We start from the raw sequence: 24,216 nt of genomic DNA on the forward strand, positions 1-24,216 counted from the left end.
GTGGACTTTCCAAATTGATTTTCCTCTGAGTTCAGTATTTTTGAGATTTTACTTTTCATGACTGTATTTAAGTGTTAAAATGACATAACTTACAGGTCAAGCGTCTCGGGTAACATGTGTTTTTATCATACATGACCCCAATAAATGGCCAACATCTCAAGATTGATTACCTCAGTAAATGGTCACCTGACACCATTTGAGGTTGGACATAATTAAGAGGATGTCAGAGGTTGTACTGTACATGCTAACCAGAAGACATTTACTCTGTTGACACTCTTTTTTCAACATTCCTTTTGCATTTGTCGCCTTTTAGAGTTTATGTTTGAATTTTACCTTGATTTGTACTTTCTTAATTGATTTATAGGATTTAAACATCAGTTAACTACTACTGCCCTAATTTGGCACAACTTTTGGAATTTTAGTTGAAGTACACTTCAAACCTGGTTTTGATTTTGTTTACCTAAACATGGTAAAAACACATTTCGGCACCTATGCAGAGACATTTTGGGATGATCAGCTCTATATGAGTTTTTCTTTTTTTTTCTTTTTTTTTTGCCTTTGATCTTGTCAACTATATAGGAAAGAAACTTTAAAAAGCAAAATGATTATCATACCCTTACCCCGCTTTATAAAAGTGGGGTATGCTGTTTTACCTCTGTAAGTCCATCCACCCCATGAATATTCTCGTCGCATCTCTCCAGGATCTACATTTCAAGGACTTCTGAAAATTGGTTTCAGGGTTTATATGAGTCAGTTATACCGTGTGATGCGTTTCCAGATTTATCACTGAACTTTCTGTTTACAAAATATTCTATAGAAACCACCCCCAAATAAAAAAAATAACGGTGCTTTGAAATACCCAAGACATATGTTTATGACAAAGCAATGTTTTACTGCAGTAAAATGTAGGATTAATTACAACTGTCAAATTCAAGGGAATATTTTTTAGGCCTATTTTCGTATACAACCGGATGTGACGTACCATGATTTGGTGGTATTACACTTTTTTTTTAAAATAAAAATAAATCTAGAAATTGACGATAAGTGTCGGTTGAAAACAAACTTTCACGACAAAAGATAAATACAGTTTCCAAATTGTGACCTTTCCATTCTATGTAGCAATATTCTAGGGGGCGCCTACATATGGATTATATATCTCGCAGTCGATAAGATTTTTCAGAGCCTGTATTTTTCTTATAAATTCTTAGATAAAGAGTTGCTACTTACAAGAAAACTATTGAACCATGGACGATAATTAATACAGTTTTCATGAGTCACACCTTCCGATATTTGTACAGACGCCATTACAAAAGGATTAAACATAGAATAGCGTTACAGATGACAACAGATGTGTGCCAAATTTCATAACCATAAGGTTGTCCTCTGCGTGACATCAAACGAAATTTATTCCGAATTTATACTTACCGTAAGCAACATAGCGAATTAGCTAATGGGGCCGGATCTCCTTACACTCACTGAGCACATCTGATCGCCATCAGTTTAAATGGATTCGAGTTGATAATCTTTATTAGCTTATGTTTCGTTATATTGACTTGTTAAAACTTTCGTCGTCTTTTACCTTTACCGTGGCGTTGTATTTAAAGTTTGCCTCCGAACTATGATTTTTGAATGTCCCTTCGTAATATTACTCTTTTTCACAAAAATTGTTCAATTTTGTTCGTAGTTTGAGAAAATTGCATCTAAACTTACCACATTTTCATAGTTCATATTAATGGTTAATGTTTTGTAGTCATACATGTTTCAATATAAAGGTCACTCATGATCAGTAAATCACTCAAGAATATTCCAGTGCGGGATTTTGATGATTGATGTCAACATTTTAGGTTGATATATTGTTTTTTGGACGTATGAATATGAAAGTTATAAGAGGCACAAACCTTCCAAAATGTTTATGCAACATCTTGCTGTAATGCAGTTGTTTGGAAATCAGTTTTTTTTCCCCAAAATACATTTTCCATACGGAACACACAAAAATTGAGTAAGAAAATTATTGGAAATACTTATAGCTAATAATGAGTTTTCCAAAGGATATTTGGCTAACACATCCAGCTTTTCTCAAAAACTGTATATGTAGTTTCTTTAGATGAATACTCTTTTAAGAGGAAGGGTCCATTCCAGTTTACACTGATAAATTATTCATTTGTTCTCAACATTATGATGATCCTATCTTGGTACGATCAAAAGAATAATTGTAACGTAAAAATTGGTACGTTGTTTATATATAGTTTAGTTTAGTCCTCTGATCAGTAGTTATACTAATTTTTACATTTGATAGAATGCGAATTAGCATGATGAGGGTTGCCTGCATAACCGGGGAAAATTCAAACACGACGGGTTCCACATGTGGAGCAGGATCTGCTTACCCTTCTTTTTTTCTTTTTTTTTTTTTTTTATTGTAACATCATTTGTCTCTTCCTGGTCAATTTACCATATTTAACATCGACTTACTATTGTTGCCTTTACTCACATAGTATGACAAGGATATACGTGTTGAAGATATCTCTATCTTTGATAGCGCTTGTCGACGGTTCAACCTCTTAATAAAGATAATAAACAATTCATAGAAACGAGCTATTTGGTAATAACTGTCAATTTCTGACTTAGTACAAGAATCCAATTAATGAATTATTCTACAACTTTCACTAAGTCCATTTAAAGTATGTTGAAAAGATTTCAAAGCAGTTGAAACTATTTGTACTTTGAATTCAATGATACATTTACATTTAATCGTTGCTTTTGGTTTAGGACATTCGTTTGTTTTCGACAAGATATAAGAAAATAGTAATGGATTCTTTTATTCAACAAATTGATGATAGATACACATGACAGTAAAAAGAATGTATAGTGGATAGGACAGAACTTAATCATTTTTGGGACATTCCCTATTCGCAGTCATTATGTTTGACAACATAAATAGTTAAGTGGTCTTCATGAACAAACTTTGATCATACAATGATAACCATTGGCATTTGAATCAAAATATTAGTAGTAAGGAACATTCACTTTCCTTTGAAATTGGTACAATTGTCGAATACAAAAATAGAATAAAAAATTCGAAGTTTATGCTCAATAAAAATTTAGTAGGAGGTAAATAACATTAATATTTCGTTGTCTCAGACATTATTTGTTTATCATTAAACTAAACTGAAACTAATAGTATTAAACATAAAAAAAAACCAATAACAGTACAAATAAATTAAATAAATAAGGTTCGCAATAATTGCCTGCATTCGGTTACAACAAATGATTGTTGTTATGCACTTGTCATATCTCATTTCACAATAACTAAGTAACAACATGCTTTCCATAATGACGTAAGCAATAAATCCAATCGCTTCATCCAATATGAAACATTTTTTCGAAGGCTGGCGGTGGTGAGTTCAAACTCGAATTACGACGTGGGCTAGGCGGTGGAAAATCCATGAGATCAGAACTACGACGGGTACTTGATGGAGGAAAGTTCATAAATTGATCACCCGTGGTTACTATCGGTGACAGTGGTGGTAGTCCAGAAGCCATAAAAGATGGTCGCTGAAAACAGTAAAAAAATATATATATATAAATCCATTTGTTACTTAAAGAGTAAAACAACAAAAATATCAAACTCCTGTAATTATTATAACTATCATTTGTTAAAAGTAGGGATGTAGCTGTATATCAAAATCGCTGTGTACCTTTACATCTCTATTTAAGTAAGATTAAGATGTACAAAAATGTATGAAGTCAATAATTGGACTGGCATCTGTAAATTTAGGATGGAGCCGTTTTTGTCAAATGTTTTTTAAACACGGATACAATAATTGTTTTCTTAAATTAAGCATCTGAGTTTGTAAATGTTTTGTAACTTTCGACGCCAAACAAATATTCATGCTTACATCTTAAAAGTTTGATTGTCCAGTTTTGGCAGCATATTGGTTAAAGGTACACCGATTCTGTGTATCTTTAATACTAACATGTCTTATATCTAGACTACATTCTGCCCTGCATAAAAAACATGTTAAAAGGCCAAGGGCATTGAATAGCAAACGATAGTTTCTGTTATACATTTGACATAATATGTCTTACACCTGCATTTGTTTTTAACATATGTTATCACATATATTCGAGAAAATTTGATGCCCACGCAAATTTTAAAAACGACTTTGTATCATGTTAACCAATTCATAGTTATTTAATCAAAATAATTAAAGATGTACACACAATAAAGAATCTGACCGAATACTTTTAATTTGTACATGTACAACCAGTTGTTTGAAACGACATTCACAAGAGAGCTGTCATAGAATCAATTGTACATGCAACAATTTCAAAAAACGGTTCAGTGATTGACAATAAAAAAGAGAAAATATTGAAAAGCGTGGAGTAGCAAAAGCGGAGAATATAGGAAACATAGAATTCTGTAAGTGATGAGTAGCTAATAATTGGTACTAATTGAAAATAAAGTGATATGTTACTACATTAAATATGAACAATAAACACGAACAAAAATATAAAAGGTAGCAGAAAACTTTACACATTGGCAGTAAAACCTTGCTTTCCGAGAAAAAAAATCTAATCTTGTCATTTTCATTTTGAGTTCTATTAGTATTTTAGTGATATGAACAAATCGAATAAAGTTCTGGTTTAAAGATACATAATTTGATTAGCAATATGGATATTGATAAAATCTAATACTAGAATAAGGAAATCAAAAACAAGTACAAAATATGGAAGACAATGCCGATATGTTTGAAAGCAGTATAAAACTATGATATCAAAGCCAAATTAATCTAAAACAGAGCCAACATAATAAAGCATACACGACTCACAATCATTATGATAACTCCTTCACCTGGAACTAAGAAATAAATATCTGATCTATCAATAAAATGTCATCATTTGTATGTCTGATGTTCATCATCTGATAATTTGTCTCATAAACCGTTTATACTTATTGTTAAGATGTGAGTATGATACTTTTTTCAGTTTGGATGCTACATAATCAATTATGTAACCCGAAACAGCTTCGTCATATCATACGATAAGGTTTTTGCTTTTTGATAAAGACGAAAGGTGACATACAGTTGGTAATATTGTGGTCCTTGTTCTCTAGCGGAAAATTGTTTTACTAGTAATTTATCAAGATCTCCTTATCTTTATATTAGTACCAGCAATGATGTATTATAAGCATAAGATCAAAGAAATCTACAAGGCATATCTGAGAACAGAAATGTATATAAGTGAACACATGTATAATAAAGGTTTAATCTTACCGACTTCGTTATAGAAGATATTCCAGTTGTAGTCTAGAATACAATCTGATTTTATTACAAACAACTAGTTTATGCTTGGTTTTCTCAAACAAATTCTTCAATTTTAAATAGATTATACGATTTTGTTGGGTTACATGTTTCTTCATTTTGTTTTTAAGAAAATAAAGTACCCTTCTGAATCCGACTTCAATTTATTTTTGTTCTGATAGTATTTCGATATTGAAATACTTTACCTGTCTGAAATTAATCATGAATAATCAAATATCCTATATATAGAGAAATCTTAAAACCAATTACTAGAATTTGGAAAGGCAAACATAAATCTCGTAATTTGTCAACCAGGAACTGTAGTACAAGTTTAAAATGTAAATGAGATTTTCAAAATTCAGGATTTATTCATTGCATTGGAATTTGGGAATATTTCAGCTTTGTTCGGTAAATATCATCTTTTTGAAATCAAAATATATGTAATATCTACAAGTTTTATGGAAGTTTTATAAAAGCAGGAGATTTGATAACAAATTACACAATTCAACAGAAGTTAAAACATTGAAAGTCCGTTCACAATTATCAAAATCAAAAGCTCAACCTAATTAAACGAATGGAAAACAACTGTAATATTCCTGACTTGGTACAGGCATTTCATGATTAGAAAATGGTTGATTTAACCTGGTTTTAAAGCTAAAAAACCCTCTCACATGAATGTCAGTCGCATAAAATTCATAGTTTCATCATTTTTCCGTAGCAAGTCCTACTGGCATCAGTTATTGAGTTATCATAGTTTTAACTGCTGATTTCATAAATCATTTTCATGTAACTATGCAACTCTTAATACAAAGTTGGGTTTGCTTTCACTTTTAAGGCTATCAGGATAGTTATGCTGGTACATCCATTCCGTATCTTTTGTTCAGCTAAGTGGGTAACGGTATTTTCTTAAACATGAATAAATAACTAAAACCGGTCCCCTATATGTTCCAAAATTATGAAAAGCTGCTATATAATAATAACATTATAACCCAAATGTGCTAAGTTGAATAAATTTTACTTACACTTCTAAAATTATCGTATTTCGGAGATGATGGGGGTATCCCAAATTCTGACATTGATCTGGAATTCTTCATCTCATAATTCGCATCGTCACCTCCCATCGCTACTAATTTGTCCGAACTACGAGAGTGTGAAGTCAAAAACAAGTTAGATAAATCTGGACCAGATGGGGATGAACAAATAGATCCGGAATTATAATTATATGAATTAAATCCATCGACTTCGGTTCCAGTTAAGCTAGCAATCTGTAACAAAAACAAACAAACAAAAAACATTCAATCAAGAGTGTACAGTATAATACGGAAACTGAGTATTGGCCCCCATCCCTATACAAATGCTTCACATGTATGAGTTATTTAATAACAATGCTGTGTATCAATGCTTTTTCACCAAAATCTATATTACGAATTTTTTGTACAAATTATAAGAAAATTTTCGTCAGTTTTTGTACAAAGTCAAAATACAAATTATAATTTGCACAAATCATAATTTGTACAAAATGATAACTTTTTCACAACCTATATATATATAGCTGCTTAATTATACGTCATTTTGTCTCTATATTCAGTTATTTCCCTATTTTACAATGTTGATATCTTCTGTCCATTCTTTTTATGACTTTTATTAGTTGTCATTTAATTTTAACATTTTAAAATGTTTGTGGCAATACAAGTTTTGACAAACAATAAACAACAAAATAAGAACAAAAAAGTATACGAAAATGATATTACCTGTGTTGTTCTAACGTGGTAAGGAAAATTTTTATTAGCAGCTTGAGGTCGAGTCAAAATCTAAAAAGAAATATCAAAGTTTAAATAAGTATTACAATTTCATCCCTGTGCAATTACATATTATGAATAACAGAAAATACGTTTTTGTCAAGTATTCAATTAGTCTTGATCATTAATTTTACGGAAGAATGAATTTAAGCGCTTACATATATGGACATATAATATATCTTCATGTATCGGAAATAATTCTTGGAATGAATTAAAACAATTAAGATATAATTTAAAACATTTTCCATTGTAATTCATTAAATTATACTGATTATAATTATCACAAAATATTTCTTCATTAATAACATTAAATATTTAAATTTTCTTTTATCATTAATTCGATTAGAATATTCCCAAAAAGTATCGTCATTAATAAATTGAGTATCTTCACCAAACGTATCATTTTTGATACTCATCCTTGATTTCAACCACAGTTTATTTCTTTGGCTTGAAACTGAAACTGATTAACAGAAAAAAAATCCTTCAATGACTTAATATCTTTTCAATTATTAACTTGTAACAGTTTGTGTCATAATGAAAACTAGACGTTACGAAAGAGGAAAAATATCAACCTGCTTCAATTATGCGATCAATTGATATTAAGAAAAAAGAAACATATAGGATTCTCATAAAATATTAAAGTCTAAAAGAAGGTCATTCTGCCAAAAGATGTCATAAGCAAAAACATCGTATATGATAGATCTGCGATGAATTTACACCTATAAATCAAATTAAATCTCATCATCAACTAGCTTAAAGTAATAATGGCAATTATTTCCTTTTAGACCCCTTTACATATATGCTCTATGGTCATTACCTCAATAAGAGGGTATTTCAACATAAAAACTATCCAAGGAATATGAAAATTTGTCAACGATTAAAGATATTCCTATAAAATTAAATGATATATATCAGCGCTTCGTGTTGCTTTAGTGTCATTTTTAAACAAAATAGCAACAAATGAAGACAACAGTTGTATACCGCTGTGTAAAAGTCACAAATAAATTGAGAGAAAACAAATCGATTGAGAGAAAACAAATCCGAGCTGCAAACGTTAATTGAGGGAAACACATTATAAGAGGAAACAACGAAACAACAGAACACTGTGCAACAAAAACATAGAAACAAACTATTTGAGATATAAATGAATTATGCATCCAATTACGTCCAAATGAGTAAATTTGCATGCAAAAGAATTTTGGTTTTGATTGAGAATTTCATTCCATAAATTTTGGGTGAAATACTCAATATTGCAATTTCGAACTATCTTCAGATATTGGATATTGATTACCTGTTGTATATAACCAATACACTGATATAAACTCGTTGTACAAACATGATGCTTTGAATAAAGTAAACATTGAAAAACATGAAAAAGTACTAAATTTATGTATATATATCGGGCACCTTTTAAAACGTGTACCAAACAGTTATATTTCTCTAACTACTAGTATCTAAAACATATTTCACGTACTAGTTAGTAGATATAGGAAGATGTGGTGTGAGTGCCAATGAGACAACTCTCCATCCAAATAACAATTTAAAAATTAAACCATTATAGGTTAAAGTACGGCCTTCAATATTCATATTCGTGTTAAAATGTATCAACATAACATCTGTGTGAAAACAAGTGATGAAGAAAACAAATGTGTCACATTAAGAATATCAATAAAAATCATTGTGATGTTAGTTCGTGATCCAGCAATAATGGTTGCGGTTAATTCCTCTTACCAGAAAAAATAGATGACCACAAACAACACAAAACAGTTCCACACCGTGAACAGTTTTCTCTCTCATCCACTGAGGAATAGCTAACATGGCTACCAAGATAACTATTGGTTTAGCCCAAAACCTGGTATAAATAACAGATATGTCTAATCAAAATGTTTATTAATGTTTTTTAAGGTTCCACTATTAAAAGTCAAAATATACACAGCTACTTTTGCATAGGTACTATTTCTGTACTAAAAATATGTAGTAGTGGAAATTTACTTTTAATATTCCGTATTAGTTTGTTACTTTAAAATTATTGTAATATTTAGGTACCTGTATTTTACAGTACTTAATTTGTACTTGAAATTTAGGTACTACATTTTTTTGGTTACTACCGTTACATTTTCAGCATTTTGAAAGTTTTTCTATTTCAAATCTCTTCAAATCATGATTTTCAAACATGGAATATTGTATTATTTCTGTACCAAAATATTTAGTACAAACCAAGTACTTTAAAATACAAGTACCTAAATATTACAATAATTTTAAAGTAAAGAAATAGCACAAAATATTAAAAGTAAATTTCCAGTTCTACATATTTTTAGTACAGAAATAGTACCTATGCAAAAGTAGCTGTGTAGGACACTTCATAAACATCTAAACTTTGCCTGTATTTTTCAACCAAAGTCATAAACTATGAGAACATATGTTCATTTAAACATACTTTACATAAACACACTGTACAAATTGTAAATAAACTTGAAACTGTTATGTTGTAGCCAAACTGGTTCTTGGGGTGAACACCAAATTTTCCAAAAAATCTGAAAGCCTGCGAGACGACTTAATTTGCTTAAAATTGGTATGGACGAATACTGTTACATGTAATGCAGGGCAAGCTCACGTTGATTTGTCACATTCATATGTTTTAATGGCATATTTGTCCAATTTCTGTATTGTACCTGTATATTCGTTCACTTAGATACATGAAATTAACTGAAACTCGAAAATCAATACATTTTATAAAAAATCAAAATGAGCTTGCCATGCATTACATGTAACAGTATTCGTCCATACCAATTCTAAACAAATTGAGTCGTCTTGCAGGCCTCCAAATATTTTTGAAAATTTAGTGTTCACCCCTAGAACCGGTTTGGCCACAACATAACAATTTCAAGATTATTTACATTTTATACAGTGTGTATATGTTAAGTATGTTTAAATGAACATATGTTTTCATAGCTTATGACTTTATTCATTATAGGTTGAAAAATACAGGAAAAGTTTAGATGTTAATGAAGTGTCCTATATTTTGACTTTAGTGGAACCTTAATGATTGACAAAACAGGGAGTTAAATGTTTTCCAAGTTAGAATGATTACATCAGTGACAATGTTACGTTAGAAAAAAGGGAAGTTGTACCACATCTTTACATTTTTATAATTAAAGATCTAATAGTAATACACAGTGATATGTTATTAATTTATATACATAGTTTTAACAATGTAAGAAAGGCCTGCTTTGTTCCATTTTAATTGTTTCAGTTATTTTAGAAGTCAGCATCAACCGTTTAAAAGGAGTATTTATGACAAGAGCCATTATTTATCCCTAAAATATTGAAACGATAATAGTTAACTTATTTGAGCTTTTCAAAATAATGGTAATTTCAAGGGTAAATAACCAGTAGCTGTAATATTGAATCTTAGTATAGAGAGATTACATTTGCTGTCACTATTACGTGTCGAAATCACCTATTTGAGCATTTTGAAAATCCAATTAATAAATGAGTGGGAGTTTTACCTAATAAAATTATATATCCACACTGACACCATTGTAAAATACAACTTGTAGGAAAGCAATATTTATGTTAGAAGAAAGCAGTCCTAAGATAAATCAGTAAGATTTTATACACGAGGAATACTCATTATATTTTCTATCTTTGGAACTAGTTATTTGTGAAATGGCAACCTATTTTACAAATGTTGCTCATTTATCATTTATATTTAAGTATCACTATTTCTACTTCTACTACTACTACTACTACTACTACTACTACTTCTATCACAAATCTATAATAGAGAAAATGAATAAGTGTTATACACAAGTCTCAAAGAAACTTTAGAATTATATTAATCACAATAGTATGAAGTACATTTAGGAAAGAATGTCACAGAGTATTGTAAATTATATACTAATATAAGGTAAATAGACTAGTAGCTACACGTTACAAATCCACCACCTAATTCTCACCAGAAAGAACACGTGACCGAAAAGTGCTACAAATTGTTGAACACCAACAACGATTTTCTCTCTAGTCCACAACTCCAGCTCGAACATAGCAATCAGAATCACAGCAGGACTAGCCCAAAACCTTCAAACAATTGGTTGAAAGCATGATATTTCTATTAAATGCAAAGAAAAATACTTTCAAATTTCGAAGACGTTCATTAAAACCTACAATGTCAACAACGTCATACAAACAGATGAAACGTGAAAACTTGTAAAGCTACAAAAGTCTCAAAATAAAAAATTTTGGACAATCATACATGTAAAAATATTTTACGGAGATATGAGGTATTAATAACAAAACTCAATATGTATATAAATCAGTTCTCTCAGAAATTAAATGTTTTTTTTAATCTTAACCACTGTAACATCGTGAGTTTTGTTCAACAGATTATAATAACTGTTTAGTGTCACATTAAGCTTGAAATAATATTTTCAAAACAATCTTTTACTTTTGGGTTTTGAAGGTATTTTCAATAGAATATTTTTCTTACCACTGCCTACCTTTTTGAAACTATGAGCAAGACGTTATGAAGAAACATCATTGATTGACTCAAAGATATCAAAGTTATAAGCCTGGAACTCTCAAAGGATATAACAATTTCATTGTGCCAAGTGAAGTGTAATAACGCGTTTTTTTCATTACTTTTAAGTCGAAAAATGAAAAATAGAATCTCTCAAACGGAACATCTACCAGATATAAATGCAAATCGTAAATATCACAATATAGTTCTACCATGTTGATAGATAGTCTTTCGGACAAATAAGTAAGCCTAGAGATAAATGTGCAATACAAATCGGCAATTCTATAGGATGAATGTGAAATCTACACTGCTAATAGATGTTTTCGCTCCCAGGGTATAACAAGCCCAGTACATTGTAGTCATCACTTTTTTCTTGACATGAAATATCTATAACATACTTACTTTCTGTCAATTTAAGGTTTATAAAATGTTGATTATACAAAACTTTTAGGTTTTTATACTCCCAGGTAAAGATTGCCTTTATCCCTAAAGATGTCTATCTTTTCCAATTTATTTTTTTATTCTTCAAATTCGCATTTGATTGGAACTTCCAACTGTTTTAAATCAAGTTTCACAGTTGATTCTAATGTAAACGAAACGGCCGTCTGACGTAAAAAATTATAAAAATGATAGTTTTAATGAAACTTTATAACAATGAGGTGGATATCACTGCTGGTGGACGGTTCGTCCTTTAGGGTAAAACCATCTAGGGTCAGCTCTTTTGTGTTGACTTGACATATCCCTGATATGTTAATATTTTCTGTAAATGTGATGTATTATACAGACGACACAACAATCTGACGCACTTTATCACAATATTGGTATCTTTGATGAGTTTTATAACTGGATCGATGCCTCTGCTGGTGGACTATAAGTCCCCGAGGGTATCACCAGCCCAGTAGCCAGTACTTCGGATTTTTTGCGTTATTAAAAATTTGCTGTTACAATATATTAGAAATTATTATAAATTAAGGAATGTATCTCCCTCATGCAAAGCTCTGATTCCTTTCACGGATTTGGCTATACTTTTTGGACCTTTTGGATAACTCTTCATCTTTTATATAAGCTTTGAATTTCAAATATTTTGGCCACGAGCATCACTGAAGACACATGTATTGTCGAAATGCGCATCTGGTGCAAGAAAATTGCTACCGTCAATTTGATTATAAGTTTCAAAAATCACCATTAAAGGTAATACTTGACTATTTATGAGAACTAAAGGAATTCATAAAATTAAAATAAAAACAATAGTTGTACTTTGCAAAAAATCACATAAACCACTGACACCAAAATCCAACATAAAAAAATGCAGGTAAACAAAGTAAAGCCACAATTAACAGCACATGATCATGATATTCTGTCCTGGTACAAAATGCAAAGCATACTTCTAAAACACTTTAACAATCACTCACCATAAAATAAAGGTGACCAATCAGAGAGGGAGTATTTTGAATGCCTATCACAATTTTCTCTCTCACCCACAAATCTAACTCAAACATGGTCAATAACACTAACGTAGGTGTCAACCAAAACCTTTAAAACAGTGTAAGTAAGTCAATCAAAAGCCTTTCTTGCTAAATAATTAAAGTTTGTGTAGATGGTACAGCTTTTTTATGCATTTATTAACTGAATCCTTGTCGTCATGGACAACAGCAATTCAATGTTACAATTCATGTGTTTATTGAAAAATATGAAATAAAATCGATAAATTATCATGTATTCTGCTTGTATTTTCCAATAAATTAACACTTTGGAAGTATCTTGAGCAAAAATGGTTTAAAAGTAAAGAAACAGGTATTTAAGTATCTTTAGGATAAACGCTTTTAAACTCCGTAAAAAAAATGAAATTAAGCAATTACAATACTGACTTACCATATAGTGTAAAATATAAAGAACGGATAATAAAATAATGATTTTGATTTGTAGTTCTTCAGCGTGAAAAATACAGAATAGCAAAACCACACCCATGCTATGAGACGGAGGGATATCAATCCATAACCAGGGGGACTTTCGTATGTATACAGAACTTCTCCAGGGTCAAACACCTGAAAAACAAAATGTGTAAACATTTATTACAACTAAAACCAGTCCAGTACCTATTAAACATGAAAAATATAAAACTCAATAAGGTGAATTTAGCTTTGAAGTGTTTAGCTTTCTATCAATAACGAAGATTTAATTTGTAAGTTAAAATTACTAATTACAAACTTTATAGCTGACTATGCGTCTATAGGTAATACTATTGAGTTTAATTACTATATCTAAGAAGAAGAGGTTTTGATCATTGCTGAAGGCGGTACGGTGACGTTTGGTTGTTAACTTCTATATTATTTGGTCTCCCTTGGAGAGTTGTCTCAATCATACCAAGTCTCTTCAATTCTATATTTATAGATATACATTTGTATAAGCAGAGACTTAGAAATTTATTTATAATTTATTTCAATAATGTATCAATTTATAATTTAATAAGATACCTTAGCTTCATAAATGAACACTGCCGAGTAACAGACTGTGTATGCTGAGAAGAATACTGATATAACAATGGTACTCTGGGTGGATAGTACACCTCTGGTTATAGTGTAACCTTTGCCCATTAATACTAACATCAGTAGAAATATCATCTCGCTTATTGTACTGAATATTCGTCCTTAAAACAGAAAATAAGTATAACTTTGGTACTCTGGATATATAGAACGCTTCTGGTTACAGTGTAACAATCATCTTTAAAATTTTTTTTATGCACATTGAACGACAAATTTATGTGACGTATATAATTTTTCTGACGTCGGACACTCAAGTAGATCCATGTGTTCGTGGATAGGTTTTTGTGTCCTGTTAAATTGTTCCTTTTAAAAGTTTTGGATTCTCATAACTTCTATGTATAACTTTTGGACTAGTTTGATTTCTGTAATTTATTCTTACATACTTTTGATTGTTTAACCCTGTCTGCGCTCATTGCCTATGTAAAATTTAAAATTGTTTATAATCCAGGTACTTTTGATAACTATTGTATTCACATTGAACGACAAATTTATGTGACGTATATAATTTTTCTGACGTCAGACACTCAAATCAATCCATGTGTTCGTAGATAGTAGATGTTGTTGTGTCCTGTTAAATTGTTATACGATGATGACTGATGTTCCCATATTTTGACTATTTTATTGATTGTGACTGTTTATTTAACGCATCATGTAAATGTAACGGAATTTGATGAGACTGTTATTAAAGTGAGAGGGTTAGCGCTATAGAACCAGGTTTAATCCACCATTTTCTACATTTGAAAATGCCTGTACCAAGTCAGGAATATGACAGTTCTTGTCCATTCGTTTTTGATGCGTTTTGTTTTTTGATTTTGCCATGTGATTATGGACTTTCCAAATTGATTTTCCTCTGAGTTCAGTATTTTTGTGATTTTACTTTTTAGTACTAACACCAGAAGAGAAAACATATCACTCACCGAATAAAAGACCTTAGAAACCGAACAATTAACACATTTTTGCATAGAAAAGTTTCCTGCTCAATCAACTTATGTTTATTCTATGCATTTGGCTCCATGTAAACAATTTTACAAAACAGAGAATGTAATTTGAGGGTAAACAATAAAGATAAAGTTGATGATATAATTGCAGTAAGCAGTAATATAAGACCATCTGCATTTTTAGACCGTATATGCCGTTTGAACAAAAAAGGCACATTAACAGCAATGCATGTCAAGTATTTCAGTTATAATAAGCATTCAGTGTCCGGATTTTTTAACCTCATTACCCGGCTTCAAACAGGTCGATATTGTATTTGCAAGCTTGAACTGATGATGAAAGCTTTAAATTGGAGTTTAATACTGAGGTAGATTTTAGCATCAATAGAAAACTGAAATAAAGGACTTATTTTTAAATATGAATCAGCTATTTCAATTATGACTAATATTGGGAGGTCAATTTGTTTTCTCGATATGTTCACTATTCGTTCTCGATCGATGTTCATACTCATAGACACAGTAAATGCCATCTGATATAGATCAACCTACCTACTACTTTAGTTTCCGGTTGTTCATACCCTGAGTCACCGTACATTCCATATGATATAGACGCAAACATTAATCCAATCAACCAAAATAATAAGGCAAACATGAACATTTTATATGTTGTGTGGAATAACTGTCTCTGTTTTAAAAGATCTACAAATACAGAAATAGATATTCAATGTTTCCTCGATGTGTGACTTTTAAGGATTGCTGCTCACAATGAAACTAGTATACCAAGATTTCCAAATGGTGAAGTTGAAATCATCCTTTCGTAAATTTACGGACGCAATCACGAGTTGGTTGAACGTTATGGAACAACCGCTTCACAGATGGTATAGGAGATGTTCCGTATGTCGTAACTACAAAACCCTTCCCTTTTCACGAATATGACATACCGAATTAGACTATTTACAGGGTTTGTAATAAAATGAGCAACACGACAGATGCCCCACTTGGAGAAGGATCTGATTTTCCCTTTTGGAGCACCTGGGTTCACCGCGAGTTTTTGGTGGGGTTCGTGTTGCTTAGTCCTTAGTTTTCTATGTTGTGTGTCGTGTTCTATTATTTTAAATTGAGAAAGGAAATAGGGAATGTGTTAAAGCGACTACAATCCGACAATAGAGCAGACAACAGCCAAACGCCACCAAGGGGTCTTCAATGCAGCGAGAAACTTCAGCACCCGGAGGCGTTTGTCATCTGGCCCCTATTCAAATATGTATACTAGATGTCTGTTTGTCTTTTTTTCTTTCTTTTTTAGCTATGACGTTGTCAGTTTATTTTCTATCTATGATTTTAACTAAGTACATGTACCGAACATGATAAAGCTACTTATTTGATTATCATCTATATTTCTCCAATGCATAACAAGGCCCGATGTTGCTTTTCTATATAGAAATACGTAGGATTGCCAATCAGAAAATAGAAGGTACGAAATGTTGTAGAAATGGCAAAAGGCAAATATAATTCACCGTGCAACCTTTAATACTGAGCAAAAACCAGTAATCTATCAAACACTGGTACATGATTTTTAAAAATACATTGCCAGGAGCTACTGTGTTTTCGGCATTATTTCATAATGTTATTAGAAGAAAAGATTTTGTATTAGATTTGATATTCTGTTTACTTTTTATTTATGTCATTGCGGATTTTAATCCTGGTACCTTTGATAACTATTTACCCGTGTTTTCTCGCTGATGAGTCGATTTACTAGTAAATAAACTTACATGCACAAATACAGGATAAAACAAACAAGACTACATATGCCAACAAAAAGGAAATATCTATTGGTAATATATCTGAAAAGAAAATATGCTATAAAGAAATTTATATTCATATAGTAGTATATTGTTATCTTAAAATGTTATTGCTCGTGTCGACCAATAATTATGTAAAATCAATAAGTGTCATCCGTTCATATCACGGATAACAGTCGTGAAACATAACGGATGATAACATCAGTACATCATGGATAACAGCCGTACATGACAGATAACAACCATACATCGCAGATAACAGCCGTATATCATGGAAAACAGCTAAACATCACATATTACAGCCGTATATAATGAATAACAGCTATACATCACAGATAACAACCGTACCACACCACGGATAACTAGAGTATCCTATCAATATCATAAAAATCGCTGGCATTAATCATATGATTAATCACACATTCAGCCAATGCAAAGCCTTATAAAGATACACTATGAAACAGTATTTGTCGTTGTAATCTTGTACCATAATAAAGGTTGAAATCAAAATAAGAAGGAATAAAAAATTGTAACAGAATATAAAGTATCGTATGGTAACTTATAGAGGAAACATGACAAAACAGATATATAAATGACATAGAAGATATGTGAAACAATCTTCATATTAAGAACAACATGTCTAAGGTAAAAATCTTACAAAATTCGTCTGCTGAATATTCATGTCTGAGTAAGTCATCCTCTGGACCATTTGTCATATGGAAATTGTAGGTAAAATTTAATCCTACCCCCTATAAAGGAAAATTGAAAAGAGTTAAGTAATGTTTACATTTAATTCGTTTTATAAAAATATATCTGATTTATGGTCCATTTCTTGTCTCTTTGACACATTCTCTATTTTCATTCTCAGTTTTATGTGTACTAAAACTGGTCTGTTATTAACAATTTGTGGTACATAAATTTTTATAGTGACAAAAGAAATGAAATACCATGCAATCAAAAAATTCCTTAACGTTGAAAACATCTGTGAGACTTAAACTACAAATGTTGATTTTTCATTACTTTTTACATTACTCAAGTGACAGTTCATTACATCTAGAAAAAGAAGTTGTATATACAATCATAACGCAATAAAAATGCTTTCTATAAAATATAGTTTCTGGAGGAAGATTGAAGGAAATTTTAGAAACAATTCCGTCACACACCAAAGCATAAAACGGAAAGACGGGAAAAATAATAAAGGGATGACTTAAAATATAAATCAAGAAGTACTTATGGTGGCAACGAGCACTTGTAATCTTAATGTCATGGATAATGCAAATTCGAAATAACTCTTAGTTATACCATGTATAACTGATATTGGATCAAAGTACTTCAAAACGTTTCTACCTATCCTGTTTTCTGCTCATGTATATTTTTAGAGCAAAAATAATCGCATCATGTATATCTTCAGAGAAAAATAATCGCAGTTCATAAAGGGGGGGCATAAAGACTGCTAACCTTACACAAATTCATTACTTACTGATCACATGACAAACACTCTCAATTCTGAGGACTAATCACAAAGATACATTTATTCTCGAAAACTGATCATATGACAACCACACTTACTCCTGTGCAATACTTACACGGAAGATGCATTCATTCTCAAAAAAACTGATCACATGACAATCACTCTCAATTCTAAGGACTAATCACATGGAAGATACATTTATCCACGAAGACCGATCGCACTACAACCACACTTACTCTTGATGACTTTTCACATGGAAGATAAATGCATCCCTGAGACTGGACAGATCATATTACAAATTAATGTACCTTTGAAGCCTGATCAAATGCATATTAACTCACCCCAGAAGATTGGTCACATCGACTAACAGCCAAGAACCACCATCTTTCACGGGTCGACTTGAAAACCCTGCCTCCTTCACATGAAATAACATCCTGTCCATTCTTAGTGATCTGCGAACATCCTGACCAGCTGTAGAGCACGGACATGTGAATGATTTGGTTATTAGCTGGATTCAAGGTGGCAACTTTCTGCTCACATGTCTGCACATAAAAGGTTACGATAAATCAATATATCGAAATCCGAAATTAGTATGGAATATATCTAATAAAGAAATCGTGAAACCTCCTTCCCTTTAATAATATATTGTCTTATTTACATGATTCAACCACACTTTCTTTATTTGAGTAACAAATGTGTATACAAAAGATAGTAATTACATCTGTTTTTTAGCGAATTTGAAGCTGCTTCCTGCCTATGAACATCTTTTGCCTTATGTGTTTTTTTAATTAAAGACAGAAATTTCCTAGAGTGTTTATCATCATACCTTTCCACTTTTGTACACGGCTGGCCATTGGTCATCCTCATCGAAATACAACAGTACACTGTGCGTTGGATGAGTCTGAAAAAATGTAGATAGTTGTCTTGTTAGAATATCGAGAGAAAAAATCGCCAGCAGTTTTACACGCAATCAACACGGCAGGTGTCACTTGTGAAGCATGAACCTATACTTACTTAGTATTCTCGGCTTAGAGCACTAGAATCTTTCAACACAGCGTTATTGGTTGGATTGGTACTGCTCAGTGATAAATATTTTGTAGATGTTATGTGCATGATTTTGTCAACCTTTCTTAAACTTTCAATGATATATAATTATTTATTTTTTAGATTGCCAGATTTCAATTTTATCATCAGTATTTCGCAAGACAAGGAAATGGGGAGGAAAGGGGGGGCACTTTACCACAATCAGCAAAATACATATGAAGTTTTGCTGTTCAGTTTATGCTTAATGACAGTTCTTTAGCAATATTATTGACCAATCATTTGAAACCAGTTTTGATAACTTTAATTCTTTAAAATACGTGCCAAGAGTTTATGTGGACAAAATTTACGTGTTTTATTAGTTTACGTTTTTTTTATTGAGTTAAGTCTGCCAATTGATATTTTATCGTGTGTTTTTCTATGTTGTGATGTAATATTATGCTATTGTTTCAGAAAAAGGGAGAAGGTTTGGATCCATTAAAACGTTTAATCCCGCTGCAAATGTTTGCACCTGTCCCAAGTCAGGAATCTGATGTACAGTAGTTTTCGTTTGTTTATGTAATTATATACGTGTTTCTCGTTTCTCGTTTCTCGTTTTTTTTTATATATAGATTGGTTGGTTTTTCCCGTTTGAATGGTTTTACACTAGTAATTTTGGGGCCCTTTATTGCTTGTTGTTTGGTGTAACCAAATGCTCCGTGTTGAAGGCCGTACCTTGACCTATAATGGTTTACTTATTTTCAAATTGTTATTTGGATGGAGAGTTGTCTCATTGTCACTCACACCACATCTTCCTATATCTAAAAGCTTTTCTTCTAAAAATGCAAATGTAAGCTAATTTAAACTTCAACTTTGCATCAATGATAGAATAACCCCAGCCATTTTGATTTCGTCAACCATTAATTGTCTTTCCAATTTAAAAAAAAACGATATGACGTTACTCTTCGCCAATAGAAATATTTCAAAGTTATCCTCATAACACAAACATGCAAGTACAATTTGATATTCTCAGTACAAAAACTCTATACCTAACAGCCAATCGGCTTATTTAAATTAGCACACTGACCATGTTTAACCGTTTTAAGCGAAGATTAAAGATAAAGGAGAAAAGACCAAACAACTTTTACATACTAAGCTCTATTTTATTATGGTTTAGTTACACAAAGAAACATTTATTAATATTTTATGTATAACTATTACAAGTATGTGCCACAAAGACCAAAGATTAAGTACAGTGTTTATATATGTAGTCGTAATCAGCTATATGTTTAGGTTAAACTTTACCATAACATCCCTTAGATTAGGGCAATTCACATCTTCAGAGATATATGTGGTCTTTAACCTTGAATGTACCCAAAAAAGGGAGGTTCAAATGCCTTACTACGCAGAAAATTGCTTGTACCAACTCTCTTTTAATTTTACGTTTCACATCTTGTATCTTCTTACAAATTTACATTAATTGTGTCTAACAGTATGTTTACTATAAATAGTTATATGATATGAAAACATACAATAAATGAACCTTAAAAATAGGACCCACAACAAATTAATAAAGAATAATGGAATGAATAGAATTATACTATCTTTGATACAGACAACAATAAATTCTGATACAAACAAAATTAAGGAAATTAATCCTTAACATTAAAGCCTGTTGATTTTTTAACCACGAGGTATGCAGTGATGGGACGTCCGTCCGTTCATCCGCAGTCTTCTCCTGAAGAGCTCAACAAAAAAAGAGAAACTTTCACGGTTGTTGCCCATATGTTCGAACGAATTATTGTACTTAAATTGGCATGACAAGGAGAGATCTGATTTTGATTTGAATTTTTTTCCTCCTAAACCGCAATCACATGCATACTTATCTTTGTTCACAGCAAGTCTAATTTATGAATATTAATGTTGCAGCAATAATAAGTTAAAATCTAAGTAAAAATGCATATTTATATTTTAACGAACTGCAAGTTTCTCAAGTTCACATTCCGTGTTCAGGAATGAAAACCTTTTCTATTTCCATCCGATAATAAGGAGCCTCAAATTTCAACATTTGAAGAAATGAAAAACGACAATAGATGACTTGTGACGGAACCTTTGAACGTCAATACAACGGCATACTACAGAATATTACTTACTACTGGATATTCAAATGAATATCTGAGGGTACCTTTCCTTGCTAGAAAACAGAATCTCGTTATAAACTTCCAGTCCTGTAAAAAAAAATATACGGCAATCGTTAAATATAAATACATAATTAATTTGCGATACTTTAGGCTGTTTCCTAACTAATGGCACAATTTATTTGATGTATAACAGTTTAATAGCATCTGATACGGGTCTGGTAATTTTGTTTCTGATTATACAAAGTCGTGTCAGAAAGAAAGAAAAAAAACCCATAGAAACTAAACTATTATTCTCCTTACAGAAAAAAGAACCTAACTTCAATGAGCCTGCAACATATTCTCAAGTAGGGAAAACCCGATATCCATGATGTATTCATGTTTTTAATATTTTCTGAATGAACAATTTACATCTCAAATCAATATTGAATTTAAAAAAAGAGAACAACACCGAAATTTATAAAATGAGTCACAAGCATGCAATATTCATATCTATAAGAACTTCTCTCGGACATTAAATATAAAATTATTGTTAGAATCATCCTTTATTGATTCTAATGATTAAATAATTAAAATATTTCCAATAAAAGTATTTTACACATAATTTCTTGTGTAAATAATTCTGACAAAATAAACTGAAACGAAAAGTCTTGTTTTATTTAGCATATTTCTGAAAATGAAATAAAAAAACAGAATTTCATATTGACTAGTTAGAAACTATTTTGTATAGAAGACAGATCATTGGCAGCTTTGGATAAGTTCATGTAGTGGGGTTTCTACAAGCCACTAGCGATCTAGCAGACAATACTCTACTCACAAATAAAAATGTTTATTTCGATGTAAACTAAATGATAAAAAAAATCTTAATTATAATAGCCCCCCCCCCCCCCCCACACACACACACCCAGATATCGGTTTGGCTATCCAACTGTCTTGAGCGCCACTCACGGTTCGTAAGTCGACAAAACGCGTGTATGAGTTTTATATCTGGTTATATAATATCGTATTAGAAAGAGAAAAAAATATTGAAACTATTATATTATTCTCCTAACAGGCTGAAACATACTCGCTGAAAGAGAAAAGCAAAATATCTGCAAGTTGATCATTCTCAGAAAAAGCACAACAACAACTACAAACACCCTAATCATTCACAGAGAAAAAAGGGAAAAGGTACTACAACATCCTGCTTCAAAGAGATTAAAGTACTCACCCCAGCATCTACAACATAATCCTCCACTCTTTTTCCAGTGGTAATAGAGTTATATTGAAATATTCCCAAAACCAGTAGCCATAGTTTGACTTCCATTCCTCATAGCATGATCTCTGATCTCTTATATTCGTCACAATAACTTTTACTGGCTTATAAATTATGACCGGCATTTAAAACATGCCTATTGTTCGAAATTAATCCTTTATACGTGTTTTAATATTTTATAAATGAACAATTTCCATCTCAGATCAATATTCTAGATTTAAAATTGATCGTGTGTCACCCGACCATGATGAAATTTAAACAGTTTCAGTTTTTATTTCCTTATTTTGAAATCAAATATTGGAATATGATGGCTGCATTGATTACTCTAATTTTAATCAATCATTTTTAACCGATTGAATAACTAGTCTTAACGATATATTTCGAACATAGCTGTTTCTATTTATATGCCACGCTCATTCTTATATTGCTAGCAAATCGGAAAGTATGTGACTCGTGACCATGAACAGCATATAAACTTTGTAGAGGGTTAAACATGGTTTTGAGCGCTTAACTCCCCATAACTTGGACAGTTGGGTAACATCAGATTGACACGAAGCCAAAAAACTACTCAAATTAACACAAAATACGAAAAGTACCGACCGAGGAGAACTCACGGTCACTGAACGCTAGCATTTCGTATAGATATTGTTGTATGTTTCACTTTTTTCGTCTGCCCCGCCCCGTAATTTTTTCGAATGTCTAACTGTAAATAAATCGAGGAATGTGAAATAGTTTGAAACGCAAGGGTGTCTTTCTATAGTTGAATATCTGTATTTTCTCATTGTTTTAGCTCAGGCGTTTTAGATTCAAACCCTTGGTATCTTCCATTTAGGGAATGGTCATTATTTATCAACTGAGGGGTCAGTTCAAATTTTTCACATTAATATTTTTTTGTTGGCATCCCCCCCCCCCCCCCCCCCATCATTCTTAAAAACTTTAAAAACCACATAATGACCTCTCCCCCCTAAGAACCAAGTTTGAAAAGTTTGACCCCCTCTCGAAAACATATCCAATCGAATAACTTGTCAATTATAAATCCGTTTAAGAAACTGACGAGGAATTCGTATAATTTGCAGGTAAATGCAAAACAAAGAAAAAACACGAAATAATAAATGTTACAGAACGTTTGACATCAGCGATAGAATTTATGTTCATGTATGTTCTTAGCTGACAACGTTTCTGTTTTAATATTAATCGAATGACACACATCCCAGTTATCCAACTCAATCTTACATGTACAGTATCAATTTAAAGGTTAAATTTTCATTTCATTTGCTTCAGTGAATTTTCTTAATACATCAATTTAAATGTATCAATAAAATTATATATCTGTTGTCGTTTATAATTGGTTTATGTTTCTTTATATATATGACGTATAGTTGAAGGTGATGAACATAATTCTTCTTTTCCTTGCTTTTCAGTATTTCATTGATTTGA

At 31.4% G+C, this 24,216-nt stretch overlaps 1 protein-coding gene across 5 annotated transcripts; it reads right to left on the reverse strand.

The window, feature by feature from the left end:
- Window positions 1-2,804: 2,804 nt before the first annotated feature.
- Window positions 2,805-23,007, reverse strand: LOC134720646 (transmembrane protein 145-like). 5 transcript variants are annotated; one of them, XM_063583030.1, is made up of 15 exons: window positions 22,735-23,007; window positions 21,540-21,614; window positions 19,193-19,267; window positions 18,708-18,908; window positions 17,554-17,644; window positions 16,866-16,937; window positions 15,646-15,795; window positions 14,093-14,265; window positions 13,491-13,663; window positions 11,059-11,179; window positions 7,052-7,111; window positions 6,323-6,565; window positions 5,274-5,306; window positions 4,830-4,858; window positions 3,285-3,552 (listed from the first exon to the last, which is right to left on the reverse strand). In XM_063583030.1, the coding sequence occupies exons 1-14, from the start codon at window positions 22,828-22,830 to the stop codon at window positions 4,835-4,837; spliced, it is 1,587 nt and encodes a 528-aa protein (XP_063439100.1). In that variant the 5' UTR covers window positions 22,831-23,007; the 3' UTR covers window positions 3,285-3,552; window positions 4,830-4,834. The 5 variants fall into 5 exon arrangements, with proteins under 5 accessions (XP_063439097.1, XP_063439098.1, XP_063439099.1 ...); XM_063583027.1 differs by lacking the exon at window positions 4,830-4,858 and having other exon boundaries at window positions 2,805-3,552; window positions 22,735-23,005; XM_063583028.1 differs by lacking the exons at window positions 4,830-4,858; window positions 11,059-11,179 and adding an exon at window positions 8,831-8,951 and having other exon boundaries at window positions 2,805-3,552; window positions 22,735-23,004.
- Between the last annotated feature and the right edge of the window lie 1,209 nt (window positions 23,008-24,216).

This window comes from Mytilus trossulus, chromosome 6 (genome assembly GCF_036588685.1).
Source record: "Mytilus trossulus isolate FHL-02 chromosome 6, PNRI_Mtr1.1.1.hap1, whole genome shotgun sequence".
Lineage (NCBI taxonomy): Eukaryota > Metazoa > Mollusca > Bivalvia > Mytilida > Mytilidae > Mytilus > Mytilus trossulus.